Consider the following 15697-nt stretch of genomic DNA (forward strand, 5'->3'; position numbering starts at 1 on the left):
TTTGTTCTTTATTATAGTCAATAATAGGCAAAAGCATTTTTTTTAACTCCATACTGTATTTGGTTGGGCCTATTTACATTAAGTGTGAGGAATTCTATTAAGTTAACTCTGAGAGACATGACAAGGATTATATATTCAATCGAATTATAATTATAAACTTTTATCTTATTGGGGAAATGTGGCTGAAAAGCTTTTAAAATTTGCTACAACCAATATTTTCATATTACCCCAAATTGGGTTGTAATAAGGGTATGGTTGAAAGATCTTTACACATTTAATATTTTTACCTTGTTCTAATGGCTTAGCATTTTAAAGCACTGAACATCAAAAGCAGGTGCTATATTTGCATAATTGTGTATATCTTTTTGCATCCAGGATTCTTAGTGAGTGGACTATTTATTCATGTCACGTATTTTATTTAGAATTTAGAGCTAAGAACTTGGGCATGCTTAAATAGCAGGAGTGCAGAGTAATGTAACGGCCCTGGTATAGTTATCATAATACCTTGCTTACCAAGGTCAGGATAGGATGAGGGAAGAGAGGCACCTGTTTCAGGTATGAAATCTAAGAAAGTGCCCCAAAACTCAATAATCAAGATAAATAGTATTTTAATGTAATATTTGAAAAAAAATTCATATAGTGCAGAGAAAAATCTGTGATAAAAAAGTCAAAATTTTAGATGAAGATGACATCTGCCCCTGTCCCCACACCTCACTCACTTCCCCCTGGTCCTGGCCCTGATTGGAATCATGTTCTGGTTTCTCTACTTTCACATCCTTGCATGAGACATTCCTTTGAGTCAAATGCTCCTCATCTAAAATTGGTAACAATAGTCTTCACTTTCCCAGTGACAAAGATTCTTTGCTTGGCCAAATTTTAATCAGCCTTCTGAATCTTCTGCTAGGTCCATCTGTGCACTTCCTTGTAAAATCTAGTTTTAGCAAAGAACTCTGCTAAGCCAGTTTACCAAGAACAGCCCCCCACCCCTTGACATTTGATCACCCTCAATATCTGATTAGGCTCTTCAAACTCCACTGTCCCCGAGGTGATGTCTCGTGACTCTGGCCTGTCTTTTGCAAGAATTCTGTTAGCTCGGTTTAGCCAGGTCCTCCTGACACCCGATCTTTCTTCTTAGTAATTTTCTATCCACTGACCCTCTCCCTGCTCCTTGGCTATAAATTCCCGCTTGCCCATGCTGTATTAGGAGTTGAGCCGACCCCTTGAATAAAGTCTACCTTATTCTGCTTTAACAAGTATCACTGAATAATTTTTCTTTAACATTGGTGGAATTATTAGGAGATTCAACCCCGATAAAAAAACATGGGAATTTTTAATGTAAATACAATTTACACTGTAAATACAATTTACATGTTTATGTACAAGATTGGGTAAATCATCATATGACTTTATGCCATTATGACTATCAATCCAGGTGAATATTCTAAGCAAACATCAAATTTGAAGATCCTTGGAAAGCTTTGTGCTAATAGTTAGGGGTCTAATTTCTTGAACTTACTTATCAGCACAATAAAGAGATGGACTTGAAGATAGTTTTAGGACCATTCCTCCTTCTTTTTTTTTTTTTGTGGGATACAAACTTTGGTGACTTGTAAGAGACAGAGAGGATGACCGTTAATTGTGTCTTTTTCCTACAAAGTGTGTATGGGTGCTTGAGGTCTCACTTTTGCTCAAGGGGTTCACCCACCAGTGACGCCTTCCCTGTTTCTCTGGTTTACCTGAGATCCACCCACATTGTATTCACATCTGCCCTCCGTAAGGCCTTCCTAGGCTCTCTCGGCCTGCAGTATGCACTCAATCCTCTGCCCTCCCATGGTGGTAGAATGGTCTCTGCCACTCATTTGGTGTCAGTTACAGAGTCCTTGTTGCTTGAGGCTTTCTCTAATCCTCCATTTAATTTATTTTCCAGACCACAGTTTTTAAAATGTAATTTTTAAATTTTTAAATTTTAAATTTTTAAATTTTTAAATTTCTGACATTGTGAGTCCCTTGAAGAATAACCTCATTAGACTGAATTTAAGGCTAAGCAGAAATTGAGTCGTCTTCACAGCGGGATCTAAGGTGCTCGGCAAAGGGTCTTTACACACAGTACATTTTTTTTTTGGCAAATAAATGAATTTCTTGCATGTAGAAGGGCTAGGTAAATATTTACTCTTTTGACTTACTTGTGGGATGTTGTTTTCATCCTAGACCCAGAGGACATGGTCGGTGCCATGTGGAAGGTGATTGTTTTGCTGGTCCTGTCCATACTCGGCCCTTGTGATGGGCTGTTTCGCTCCATATACAGAAGTAGCCAGGTTTCCAAGCCACCTACGGGAAACGTGGGACAGCCACTATTTCTTACCCCTTATATTGAAGCTGGGAAACTCAAGGAAGGTAAGTTTTATTAAATCACAAACCATTGGTATGCTTTCAGCAATTTTTTTAAAGCAATTATTCCACAGGATGCAAAATATATTCCAGTATTTTTACTCAGTTGTTTTATTTTAAATATTAATGATGATGTCATAGATTATCAGAGTTTTCAACTAAAATGAGAGTCAGGGCTGGATTATCTATCTGGTTGAATCGCAGCGTTTCTGTTTATAAAACTAGTAGAGTGCTTGTCCCCCAGTGGGCACTTAATAATGCTAATACTAATATTAAAACTTACTTTGAGTCAGTCACTGGTTCCAAGCATTCCATTAATATGTGAACATTTAAACATCTCAACAACCCAGGGAGGTGTGTCCATTTTACAGATGTGAAACTAAAGCAGAAAGAGACTGAGTTATTGCTGGAGTTCACACAGACACCAGGAGGTGCAGGCTTCACCCCTAGAGGGCCTCACCCCCTCCCTCTTCCACAAAGTGACCCACACCTCCTAGGCCTCTGTTATGCCATTAATAAGATGGAGATTTAACAACTTACCCAACTTGCAGAGATGTTATGAAAATCCACAGAGAAAATGCACATGAAAACTCTTTTGTAGCCATAAATTGCTCTCCAAATATTATTGTTTACAAATGGCATTACTTAAGAGATTGTGAGTTTTTCTATTATCATTAATAGGGGGAAAAGTGTGTTATTTGGTGTTACCAGAGACTAACATTTATGATGTACATCTGCTCTTAATGCTCCTTTTTGCTTTATCATCGTGTGGATTAATGACTTCATCTTTCTGGACCTCAGTAGTTTCCTGAACTATAGAACAGTATACAGACGGCTGCTCGGAGGAGCTGTGTAAAGAGAAGCAGAGAAATGGGCGATGGCCAGAGGGACCGATGGGGTCGGGAAAGGGTCTATTAAGAGGACAGGAGAGAATGTTTGTTTGCTACCGGAAATGACTGGGCTGAGGGTAGGGGCTGGTTGGGGTGAAGGGAGCCTTGTTGGAGACTGTGTCGAGTAGGCACTGTCGTGCCCTCAGGAGCCCCAGGTCTTTCCCGAGTCACAGGTGGGAAGGCAGAGTTGGTGCCTGCGAGGCTGGTAGGCTGGTAGGTGTCATGGGAATGCAGAAGTGTACTGCAAATGTTAAGAAATGATCATTTTAAAGATCAAAAACAAATCTAAATACTCTATAAGGAAGTTTAAGATAAAAGCAAGTTTTCTTCATTCGAAGTATACTCACAGCCAATAGGACGTCTTTGTGTTCTGGTTTTTCTTTTCAACCAAGACATTCTCGTATTTTAAGGGTATGTTTAAGTCCTGTTCATATGTCTTTTTCTGAAATATGCATTGGCTCCAAGGTTCACCATCTCTTTTCTGAGGAAAGATGAAAAACTTTGATAATGTATTCAGTGTATTTTAAAAAGGACTCATTTTTACTTTATGTAGAAAAGCCGTGGAAAGATGGTTGCTCAACCATGTAGGCTGATGTTGTTAGGATGCACACACACAGGAGAAATACCGTTAAACCGCACCCAGCAAATTGCATCACACGCACTCCTTGCAGCGTCCTTATAAGTGAATAGTGAGGACTTAGAGTTATGCTCGTTAACAATAAATCAAGGCAAACCATTTAATTTAGAGATGAAAAGGAGTTAAAAAATCACTATAACCAAATCCTACCAATTTGCATATGGGGAAATTGAGGCTCAAATACCTTACGTGACTCTCCCAGTGGGACGCATGTCATAGAGATGGGGCCACAGAAATGGGCTGAAGACCCAAATCTTCTCACTTCTGCTCTATGACTTGCCTGCTGTGGTTTATTTCCCTTTGTTTAAGAAGCTTGTGCTCTTCCGAAGTGACCAGATGCACACACGTGAAACAATTAAGGAATAAAGCAGTGCACACTGAAGTACTAAAGTATTGCATTCGAGGTAAGTGTGCTGGAAATTTTGAGAAGGAAACTGTCCCTGTTGGTTGGCATAATCCAGGGAGAAGATAATGGTACTGTAGTAGTAGGAGTAAAAATTATAAATAGCTAACATTTAATTATTATATCCTCAGTACCTAGCACAGTACCTGACATACTGGGTACTCTATAAATACTTGTGGAATTTAGATTTGAGTCCTAACCATGTACCAGATATTGTGCTTTATATCCATGAGCTCATGTAATTCTCAGAGCAACCCTAATGAAGAATGCATAATTATTGCTTCCATTTTACAGATTAGAAAACTGAGGCCTGGAGAAATTAAGTATGTTGCCCAGGGCCATAAAACTAGTAAGTGGGTGAGCTGGAATTAAAACGTATAGAGCCCGTGTATGAACCACTGTGCTATGTGACCGGCTTCAGACTTGAGGGTGCTGGGTAAGATTTAGGTAAATAGAGAAAGATCTGGACCTACTGAATGGGGGAAATAGCCTAAACAAAGGTGTTAAGCGAAAGTGACCATAGTGTGCCTGTATCATACATCTGGCAGGACCGAGTGAAAAGAATACAGAGAAATGTATCTGAGAGATTGTCCACATCCCTCCTGCTCCTGTTTTTCTTGCCTGTGAGCATTCTTCAGTTACGGGTATTAGCAGGAGCAGAGAAAGATTCCAAGGGAGGTAGTTTTGTCCTTCTAATCCAAGACTGAAAGATCTTCATCTGATGAGTGACAACTTTTAAAATATTAAATCTGCTTGTAATGTCACTTTCTAAAGTTGCATCACACAGTCAAATTTTTTGAACGGAATTTTAAGTGGCTGCTCCACAATCTGGTACATCTGGGTATTCAAATGCAGCCCTGACAACATAATTAAGGATAATTTTATTCATCCGCTTTGCTGAAAGTTCAGGAAGCTCTGGACAGATGGTCAGCTCGCTCTCCTAAATCCCTTTTGTTTATCGAGTCTGTCAAAACCCTAGGAACATGAGTCTTAATATCGCAATGGAACATTTTTTGAGATAAACAGTAGTTTGCAAAAAGACAAGGGAAATTTTTATTTTTTTTTTAAATCCCCAATTAGCTGGCTTAGTTTTTATGTAATTGTAATTGCATGTTTATTTTCTCTGCGGCTAGAATAAAACCTTACTCTCAGAAACAAAAATGAATGTAGAAGGCAAATTTTAGCATGTTTACAAACACTGCAGTTTTACAAACTTCACAGAAAATTTTGCTATTAGGTCCTAATTTATTATTACTTATTGTCTGGTACTGTCTTGTCTATACGGGTGATAACTGGAGCGTTTGTGAATCTGACATGCACACTGATTAGCTGGATCGAGCCCTTTTTTGGTCACACTCCAATCTTTTTGAAAGTGTTAAGATTACCAACACTGGTAACCGCGGCAAATAACGAGCAGGAAGTGAAATCACTTCAAAGAAAAGCTTTTATTTATGTATTTTTTTAACTGTTTTAAACATTTGTATTGTGAGTCATGGCGGCGGGAAGATCGAAACTTCTACATCTTGGGAGTTTGTTTTCCACATTTCCATTAATAGACCCTGGCAGGATGAACAGGATATTCGTAAATATGAAAAAATCATTTTAGTTGAAAGAAACTTTAATTATTTTGCTGTGATTTAGTTAATGGAAATTTAGAATTTGAAATGGGGCAAAATACTTTTCTGTGGGGCAGAGAAAAGTTCTAAATTTCTTAAGATCTCAATCAGGTCTGCCTTCCTTTAGGAGTTTTTGCACAAATAAGCTAATCCTCATGCACCGTTCATGGGGCTTGTTTAAGTTCATTCATTCACATACTCATGCATCTACCCTCTCGTGAACATCTGTGCATTGAAGAGGATTTAGTGAATGTCTTAAGTGTGTAAATCAGCATGTGAAGTCCCAAGGGGTACAATAAATAAGACAAATTCCCCTGTTTCCAACAGCTCCTGATGTAGGAGGGAAGGTCTGAAATGTACCCAAGTACAAGGTAGCAGAGAAGCAAGGTTGGCATGCCCGGGGGGAGGGTGAGTGAACATCTGAATCATTTTGAAACCGGCCGGAGAGCCCTGGGCTGGGCTGGTCTCAGAGAGATAGATTGATTCAATCATCCTCTCCTCTGTTCCATTCCCTCCAGCTCTTTATGTTATATATTTTCTCTTTTTCTCATTATACTCTGACCTTTCTCATTTTTCTCTGTCTTCTTTCTGGAACCCTCGCCTGCCCATTTACCTCTCTGTGGTCCGCATCTCACTCATTTCCAGCCCTCAGTGCTGAGTTCTCTACCCTCCTTCTTTGAGTGAGTGTGTGTGTGTGTGTGTGTGTGGGGAGGGGGGTGGTGTCTCTGATTTTGAAAAGAATAATAGTTTTATTAAAAATATTTCACAAGTGTTTTACAGGCCGCCCAGCCCTGGAGGGGCTAATTAAGAGTGAAGTAAAGTAGGGGGAGGAAGAAATGACAGTTTTGGGGAAGGGAGGAGGACATGGGCAAACACCACCTTACCCAAACTCCCTTTTCTTTCTCTTAAGATCCTCTCCCCTCTCATTTGCCTTTGTCTTTTTCTGGCAGGGAGGGATAGTTCTCACCGGGAAGAGAATGGAAGCGCTGTAGAGGTTGGATTAAGCAACTTGCCCTGGGAGATCTGGGCTGAGTCAGAAGAAGGCGGATCTTCTAGACTCATGCAGGGTGGCCCACAGGCTCATGATGAGGATCTCTCCCATGGACTGAACCCTCATTTTGTGTCTAGTGCCAGGCTAAGGGTTCATATGCATTTTTTTGTCTGTTTGATCCTTACAGAAAGCCCCGTGTAGGGGAATCTGTCTCCACGTTTTGGACAAAAGAGAAGAGGCTCAGAGAGATGGGTGCCTTGCCGGAGAGCTGGTTAGGATTACCAGCCCAGCTCTGTCCTGATAGCAATTCACGCTCTTCCTATTGTGCCAGCCCAGCAGGACCCTGAGGAAAACACCCACTGAGTCCTTGCCTTTGTCCCAGCACCTCCTCTGCTCCGAGGTGCTCCCTGTTCCTAATCAGTGGATGCATTTCACAGACAACAATAGCAGCAGAGCTGCCTACATGCCAGCTTCTTTTCACAGGTGTTGCACATGGGGACTCTTTCATTCTGGGTGGACTATCCCATAAGGTAGTCTATCTTTCACAGAAGAGAAACTGAGGCACAGGGAGGTTAAACGCTCTCCCAGAGGGTCACAGTCTGGTCAGTAGGAGCCCTAGGATCAGCAAAGTACTAGGGGAAAGGAATTGCGTGATGGACGTGAGAGTTTCCCCTCTTAGGGGGCGTGCCTGTTTAAAAAGAGGGAATTGTAGCCCTCAAGCAGTGATGTGCTGGTGAAAGTTTCACAACAGCCCTGGGGCCAGGACCCTGATTTGCAGCAAATACTCTCACTGATAGGGTTATTTTACCCTATCAATGGTGTCCTTCAATGCCAATGCCGAGTTGGGAAGAGACGCTAACAATTCGCACTCCAGGGACTGAATGAAGGTGTCTTCCGTTGCTGGCACGTGAAGGACTGAGCTTCTTTACCTACTATCTTAATACGGCTCAGACTTAGTATGTCTCAGACTTAAATCGCTTTTCATGAGTGAATAATCTTTACTGGGAGCACGTTCTTTGTCACCAAGAAAGGATTCTTCTCCTTCACCTAAACTTCCCTTCTACTTCCCCACTCCGGCTTGCTTCCTATTTTTGGTTCCTTCTCCACTCTGTTCCTAATTCTTGCTTCGCTCCCCACTTCCTGCTGCCTGCACCTGCTGACTAACTCTATGGTTGAGAAGCCCTGTAGCAGGGTGGGGGAAGGAACACACTATGCAAACTGACTGTTAAATCCCGGCTCTCCACTGGCTGTGTGACCTCAGGCAAGTTACTTAACCTCGCTGTGCTTCAGCTTTCTCATCTGTAAAGTGGGTGAAATACTTACACCTCCCGTATTATGAAGGCCTTTGGCACAGTGGCCTTGTGTCACCTCCTTTTAATATTCTTCACTCCTGGGTGTCCTCAGCTGTCTGAACATTTTTCCTGTGCCTGTCCCTCTGCGGCCATAGCAAAGCCAGGACCTCTGCCCTCTACAACTGTTCAGTTGTCCCGTTTGGCTCCCCCTGGGTAGCCACGAGGCCACCTCCCGTCTCACTGCCTGCCTCTCCCCGCCGTCCCCGGTCACCCCTACTCGCCACATGCCTCGGGCCACTCCCCTTCATTTTTGCCTTCATGAAAATGAGAGTGTGACGGACACAGGGCCGAGAGCTTCTTAGCTGCATTGTCTCTCTCAGACCCCCCTTCCTTTAGGTCAGGTGACTTTATCCTGCCCCCTTCCACGTGGCCCAATATGAACTCCTCGGTTTACATAAGGTGTGATGAGTGATTTATTTGTTTTCTTCTTTTCTAAAAAACCTTATTACAGCTTATAAAATATATTTGCCCCCCCCAACAAAGGCTTAAAATTTTCCCTTGCCCATGGCTAACCGGTCAGTGTGGAGCTTGCGGGATCGGCGGGGTGGGCAGAGAGAATTGCTGCGGTCACCACCTTTCACGCCAGCTCCTTGCAGCCTCCTGATGGCTCCGTCCCAGATCTGGCCCCTGGGAGAAGCCCTCCCGAGACTGAGATGGCTCACATGTATTTTTCTCTAATCCTTGGGTAAATTCTTTTCCCCCACTAGGGAAAGAATTGAGTTTGGTGAGTCCTTTCTTAGGACAGAATGTGGAGAGTTACGCCGGCTACCTCACCGTGAACAAGACTTATAACAGCAACCTCTTCTTGTGGTTCTTTCCAGCTCAGGTAGGCTGCGAAGGTGCCCAGCTGGCTGCGCGCAAGAGCTGGCTATGCCGCCCGAGGGCAGAAATGTTAGCCTACAGACCGACAGGGTTTTGGGGGGGAAAAAAAAAATCTTTCTTTTTTTTTTTTTTTTTTCTGAAAGTAAGTGCTAGTGACTCTGTGTGGTGTTCCTGTTTATGGGCAGGAAACAAATGTTTAAAGGGGGGCGGGTGTCTAACTTTTAAATTCCTCGTAGCCTCACTTGGAATATTAATACTACCACCTTCTTGCCATAGTCTTCTTCCTATCTTTTTGTTGTTTTGTTCTAAAAATATGTGGGGCAGGGATGGGGTGGGTAGCTGGAGGAGGATAAGGAGTGGGGAGGTTGCCGGAGTTGACAGGTAGTGCATGTCTAAGCTGGTGTAAATCTGGTCAGCCGTGGTCTTGCATGGCTCCCCGGTCTGTGGACTCCTTCATGCAGTTGGTACCCATGAATTGAGCGTATACTGTGCTGTGGGGACACAGAGAAGAGGGAACTGAACTCAGACTCTGTGGGCTTTTGGAGGAGGGCTGGGAGGATAGGTGATTTAGGATAGCTTCCTGGAGGAAGGGGGTGATCACCTCAGGTCCCTAAAGACACAAGTGGGCATGTCTTTGTACTCCAGTCCCATTTAGTTCACTTCCAGGTCACACAATTCTGCATGAACAAGATACTTTAAGCTTAGGGGTGCCTTTGTAGCCGGGGGTGGGGGTGGGAGCGGGGAGGGGGTATCAGCAGAAGTGCTGAGATGCATAAACAAATTTTCTGCCACCACAGAGTAATTTTCTATTTTTATTCTCCAAATTGGATTTGCTTTAGCAGCCAGAGAAAGCAAAGAAAAAGCTATCCCTATGGAGGGTGGTGTTTATATTTGCATGTGATTTGCATATAGCGGTGTTGCATATATAATAGCTCAGTACATCGCTTAATCCAGGGTAGTTTTCAAGTTAAATTGTTTCTATTGGTACCGTTGGGTTGTATTTTTTAGACTTTTCATTCCTGCTTTCCCAGCTCCATGGCTTCTGACGTAGTTCACCCTAAAGTAGTCTGTTGTGGAGTGGGGCCCGTCAGAAAGGGTGAAGAATTCCAGATACTTTTTGGTGGGGCTCACGTAGTCTTCAGACCATCATCTTTTCTAGAAGGCTTTTCTGGACCCTAGAGAGTGTTTCTCTTTCTTTCTTGCTGTTGGGTGAGGCAAGCGAGGTGCCCAGAGCACACAGCTGAAGGAGACGCTCACCCTCAGGGTCGTACAAGTGCAAGGTCAGCACCTGAGCGTGAGTGCCCTCCAGTCTCCCACTGGTGCCCTCCATTGCTGGAACCTTCTGGAAGCCAGGGGGCAAGGAGTCTGGTGGTCCAGTCCAGGGAAGTCTGCCCACCAGGGCACAGAGCCGGGTGGAGGCGGGGTAAGGGACCTTCAGAAGCAAACAGGAAAACATCCAGACAGCTGTCTCAAGGAGACTTGGTATAAATTAAGCCTAGAAATATGACCTCATCCTAACAGGTGGAATTTTTCTTGTGTTTCAAAAATCTCTTAAATTTTATACCTTTCAGAAACCATTCTGGATATGTGCATTTTTTTATATCACATCTGTCAAGATCATTGATTGCAGTCCTTTACCACTGATCTCTTGCCATTAGTTTTCTATTGCTGCTGTAACAAACTGCCACAAACTTAGTGTCTTCAAGCAACACAATTTTTGTTATTTCACAATTCTACAGGTCAGAAGTCAGACACAAAATCAAGGGGCCAGCAGGGCTGCAGTCCTTCTGGAGGATTTAAAGGAGAATCTGTTTTTGAGTTGCCATTTGCAATTTCTAGAGGCTGCTCAAATTCCTTGGCTCATGGTTCCTTCCTCCCATCTTCAAAACCTGCAAAGGCTGGCTGAATCCTTCTCACATTGCTGTTTTCCATAGTCACGATGTCTCCTCTGACTCTTGTCTTCTGCCTCCCTCTTCTAAAAGGACCCTTGTGATTATATTGGGCCCACCCAGATAATCCAGGATAGTCTCCCTATTTGAAGGCCAAGTTCATTAGCAACCTTAATTCCATCTGCAACCTTAATTCTTGTTTGCCCTGCAACCTAACATATGCACAGGTTCCAGGGATTAGGCACAGACATCTTTGGGGAGCCATTATTCTGCACAAAATGGATACTTAAACATTTGCCTAGATTAGTGATTCTCAGGATGTTCTCTCTCAGTGATGCTCACACTGTATTATATGTAAGAATTATCTCTGACTTCTCCCAGAGATTCTGATTTGTGAACTGGGAGAGGCCAGAAAGTTGCAGAGTTACCAGGTGGGTCACACCTCGTGAAATCATCACTCCAGCCTATGGGCCACTGCCCTCTGCCCAGAGTTCTAGTCCTGAAGTGACTCATACTCCTTTGACCAGAAGGAAATGTCTAGAGCAGCCAAATGAAGATGGAGGTGGTGTGCTGTGCCATGTTGCGGGTTACAATGGGGGGTGGGGGTTGTGTGAAGATGCCAGAGCAACCTGGAGGGGTCGACTTTTCTAGTCCTGCCTGGGGCTTCTCTGAGACCTGGTAGGGCTCAGCCTTCCTGCCATCTTCCTTGCCCGCTGCTGCTCCTCCTCCACCCCAGCCACAGAAACCTGTGTCCTTACTTTCTTTTCTGCTTTGTTACCTGTTTATGATACCAGCGGGTTCCTTATTCACTTCCCTGTATTGTCTTCTTTAGTAATAATCCTGATTTGTAAAAACAGGAATTAACAGAGAGAGAAGTAATCAGATGGAAACAAAGCAAAAACCCAGTTTTCTTCTTTCTCAGGTCACCTCTGAGCAGGTAAACGGCTACATCTAGCGTGTAGATGATGCACGAGGACTATAGAGCTGTTTAGGGAAAGGGGTTTAGGTTCTGCACAATCTACCAGTTGCCAGACTGAGGTCTGAAATCCCCACTGCATTAAACAATGGCTGGGCTGTTGGTTTTTTGGTTTTTTTCTTCCTTCAATTAAATGAAAACCTATCCGTGTGGCCCCTGACCAGATTATGTCCATAAACACATCCTAAAATATCCCAGAAGACACGAACATGAGGCTGCCACAAAATGAAAGAAGGTCTTTAAGTACATAGTGTCCTATTGGAAGTGATAGATGAACCTTCAGGTGAAAAAGGGGCAGAGGCGGAAGGACGGTATCCTCAGACGGTGTCACCATGTGGCAGCCAGGATAGATTGCTCCAACACCGCTTTCCGGGAAGCCCACAGAGCCAGATATCTGAGGCTTCTGGGTGTAAATTATGGAAAGAGACCAGTTTGGGTGAAGGAGATAAAGCATGTGACAAAGAGTAGCAGTGGTCACGGAGATGGGGAAAAGTCTCTTTGATTTGGCAGAAATATTAGTTCATTGCCTGTCACAGGGAAGCAGCTGATATTGTCATCAGGAAAGAAATGACCCCTTTAAAAAACTGAAGGTAGAGAAAATAAGAGATCCAGGAAGGATGCCACACTCGTAATATCCTCTGAGTATTTTGAGGGTATGCTGTTTCTCAAATTTTGTTTTCCTGTTATTGTATAAAAATCAGTGCATAATGAATTCCAGAACTTGAAATTGGTGTGCAGTGAGAATACAATCTGCAAGAGAAGGAGCAGGCATTTTGCATGAGATAAAAACTATGATGAAGCCAACAAAAATGCAGCATTTATAGTAGCTGTCATTAACTGAACATTGGCTATGTGCTAAGCACTGTGTGTTTTCTTATTTAATCCTTACAAGAACCCCACGAGGAAGGAATTATTATCCTCATTTTGTAGATGAGAAGGATGACACAGATTAAATCATCCGCCCCAAGTTATCCACCTAGAAACTGGCAGAACTGGGATTTAAAATGAGGCCTCTGGCTCAGAAATCTTTGATTCTGACCGCCACGTGTTAGAGCCCGAGAACACTAGTCATGGAAGGCACTAGAGTGCAGTGGTTAAAAGGACAGTCTCTGGAGTCAGTTGGGCTTGGAGAGAAATCCTGGCCTCCACTACTTATGCCACATGTGACCCTGGGCACATTTCTTAATGTCTCAGAGCATTGGTTTCCTTGTTTTAAAATGAGAATCAAAATGCCTACTTGGCAATGGTTTTGAGACAAAAGTGATAATATGGTCATGCTGTAAGAGTGACGCCTAATGTATAGTAAGTATAGCTGCCATTATTTCATTATGATTATCATTATTGTTATTAGTTTTTCTGTTATTAAGACAAAAAATGTAGAGAACTAAATCAGTCACAATTTGGGAGACTAAAAAAGACAGGAAATAGAGGGAAAATTTTTAAATCAGAAGGACTCGAACACCAGCCAAGAATGTGGATTAATTGCTACTGGCTCAGGAGATTACTAAATAAAAATGGGATATTTTTTTTCACAGTTAAGAAGATAAAAAGACATATAGATTATCGTTTTTTAAATTTAGCATCCTTCTCATCGGAAAAAGATATCTAGTATTTGATTTTGTCTTATAGATATAGGAACATAGGTAATTTGTTGGACATATTCAGGCAAAACCTGCAGATTAGTTACCTCAAATGCCAGGAAACCCAAACCTGAGGCATTTAGAGTCAGGCCTAGACCCTTACTGAGGACCCCATGTTGGTTCTCTGGCCAAGGGTAATGGCCGGGATTCCTGGAATACGAGCATCTGTTTGGTGTCTGTGAAAGGCCAGTACCATCTTGAGGAGTCAGCAGGGCTGGGACGGGGTGAGATGTGGGAGACACCTGGGGGCAACACAGGAGGAGGGCTCACTCTCAGGACCCTGCAGGCTGGACCCTGTGTAATCAGACTCTGGGAAGTCAGACAGCCTGGGGTTAGTTCAACACAATGTCCTTGAACTAACAATCCAGCCAAGGGGAAGTGGAACCGCTCTCATGCTCCTGGTCCAAAACAGAGAGCGTTCTTTCTGGCAGTAGAAAAGCATGTCCCAAAGCGTACCTGGGAGCCAGCAGGACAGCCTATCCTGCAGTGAAAGCGTGGAATCGGGCCCCCTGGACCTCAGCATGGTGCCACGTACACTCTCTCTTCTGAACATCTGAACTTCAGTAACAGAGTCCCTGTGGCAGAGGACAGGGATTCCATGCATGCCACTGCTCATTAGAAATACCTGGAGAGCTTTAAAAATATCATGGACTTCCCAGCTCATTGTCCAGCTCCACCCCACACAGATACTGCTCTGGAGAGGGCCCTGGGATCAGTATTTCCAACAAGTTCCACAGTGACCCCAATGCAGCTGATCAGAGGGCTTGAATTTGGGAAAGAAGAACTAGAAGTCAGGATACAGGGATTCTAATTCTAAGGCTGCAAATCCTGGCAGTGTAATTGTGGGCCTCAGTTTTCTCATATAGAAATGAAGATGTTAAATCTAGTTGATTGCTAAGTTTCCAGTCCAGTGGTACATCCTGTGGTTCTATGGTTTAAGTCAGCTTGCCTACAAGACATGCCTCAATGTGCTACCTAAGGTATAAAACCACACAAGAACTCCAAATCAGGGTGTGGATTGAATGGCTAAGCCCTTGAAGTTGTGGCCTGTGTGGTAGCCAGCCTGCAAGATAGTCCCCCATGATCTTCATCTCTTGGTATATATGATGCCCTGGGGTGGTCCCCTCCCATAATGAATCAAGACTAGCCTCTGTGACTAATACACGACAGCAGAAATGGTCGTGTTTGACTTTCAAGGCTGGATTGTATACAGGGCAATGTTGCTTGTGCCTGGTCTCTTGGATCCCTCATTCTGAGGAAAGCTAGATGCCATGTTGGGAGGACACTCAAGCAGCCACAGGGAGGAGCCCAGGTGGAGAGGAGGTAAGTCCTCTACTGTCCACCCTCCAGGTGGCACCAACCTTGGAGGAGGTTCAGCTCGCCCCAGGGAAGCCTTCTGATGACTGCAGCTCTGGCTGGTCTGTTGACTACAATCCTATGAGAGACCCTGAGCCAGAACTACCCACCCAGAAACCCTCACATTCCTGACCCACAGAAATCTTGAGAGATAATAAATTATTATTGTTGTCCTAAGCCATTAAGTTTTGGAGAGATGTCATACAGTATAGGTAACTAATACAGCTTCTTATCTTGTACTTTTGGGGCTGTGGCTGTGATCTCTTGTGACAACTAGCATATATTCCCTAACCCGGGGGATAGGAACCTAGGGAGTGGTGGCTACTATGCCAACTATTTTTTTAGTTTTAGTTTTTTGCCTCTCAACTCCAATTCTACCCTGTTACCGGCTCTGCTATAATGGAGCTGTAAGCATTTCTGCTCCGCAGTGAGCACGATACCAAGCTTTGTCAGTAGAGGGCGGTGGAGGGACATAGCAGGAGGAAGTTGGCTTCTCTTCCTGTTCCTGGGTCCTGCCTTTAGCTTTTTCTTGGCCTGTGGCCCAGCACTGTGTGTGGGGGGGGGGGGGGTGGGGGGGTGGGGGAGACGTCCTATGGCACTCTGCTTTAGCTGTGCACCCAGGCCACCAAGACCCTCAGCAAGATGATAGCTCTGGCTCTGTCCAGGTGACTGCCTGGCTGTGGCCCTCCCAACAGGGACACCCTGCATGACAGGCCTTGCCAGTGGGCAGGCCCCCG

The 15697-nt window shown here is 43.8% G+C and overlaps 1 protein-coding gene across 2 annotated transcripts in view; it reads left to right on the forward strand.

The window, feature by feature from the left end:
* Positions 1 to 15697, forward strand: part of CPVL (carboxypeptidase vitellogenic like) — a 136169-nt gene that overhangs the window by 21254 nt on the left and 99218 nt on the right. Inside the window, exons 2-3 of one of the 2 annotated variants that reach the window (XM_069461822.1) lie at positions 2209 to 2394; positions 8985 to 9103. In XM_069461822.1, the coding sequence (XP_069317923.1) occupies positions 2220 to 2394; positions 8985 to 9103 (294 nt within the window). In that variant the 5' untranslated portion in view covers positions 2209 to 2219. Of the gene's footprint in view, positions 1 to 2208; positions 2395 to 8984; positions 9104 to 15697 lie in introns of those variants that run through there. The other variant, XM_069461823.1, reaches the window with a different exon arrangement.

Source organism: Eulemur rufifrons, chromosome 29 (genome assembly GCF_041146395.1).
Source record: "Eulemur rufifrons isolate Redbay chromosome 29, OSU_ERuf_1, whole genome shotgun sequence".
NCBI classification, from domain to species: domain Eukaryota; kingdom Metazoa; phylum Chordata; class Mammalia; order Primates; family Lemuridae; genus Eulemur; species Eulemur rufifrons.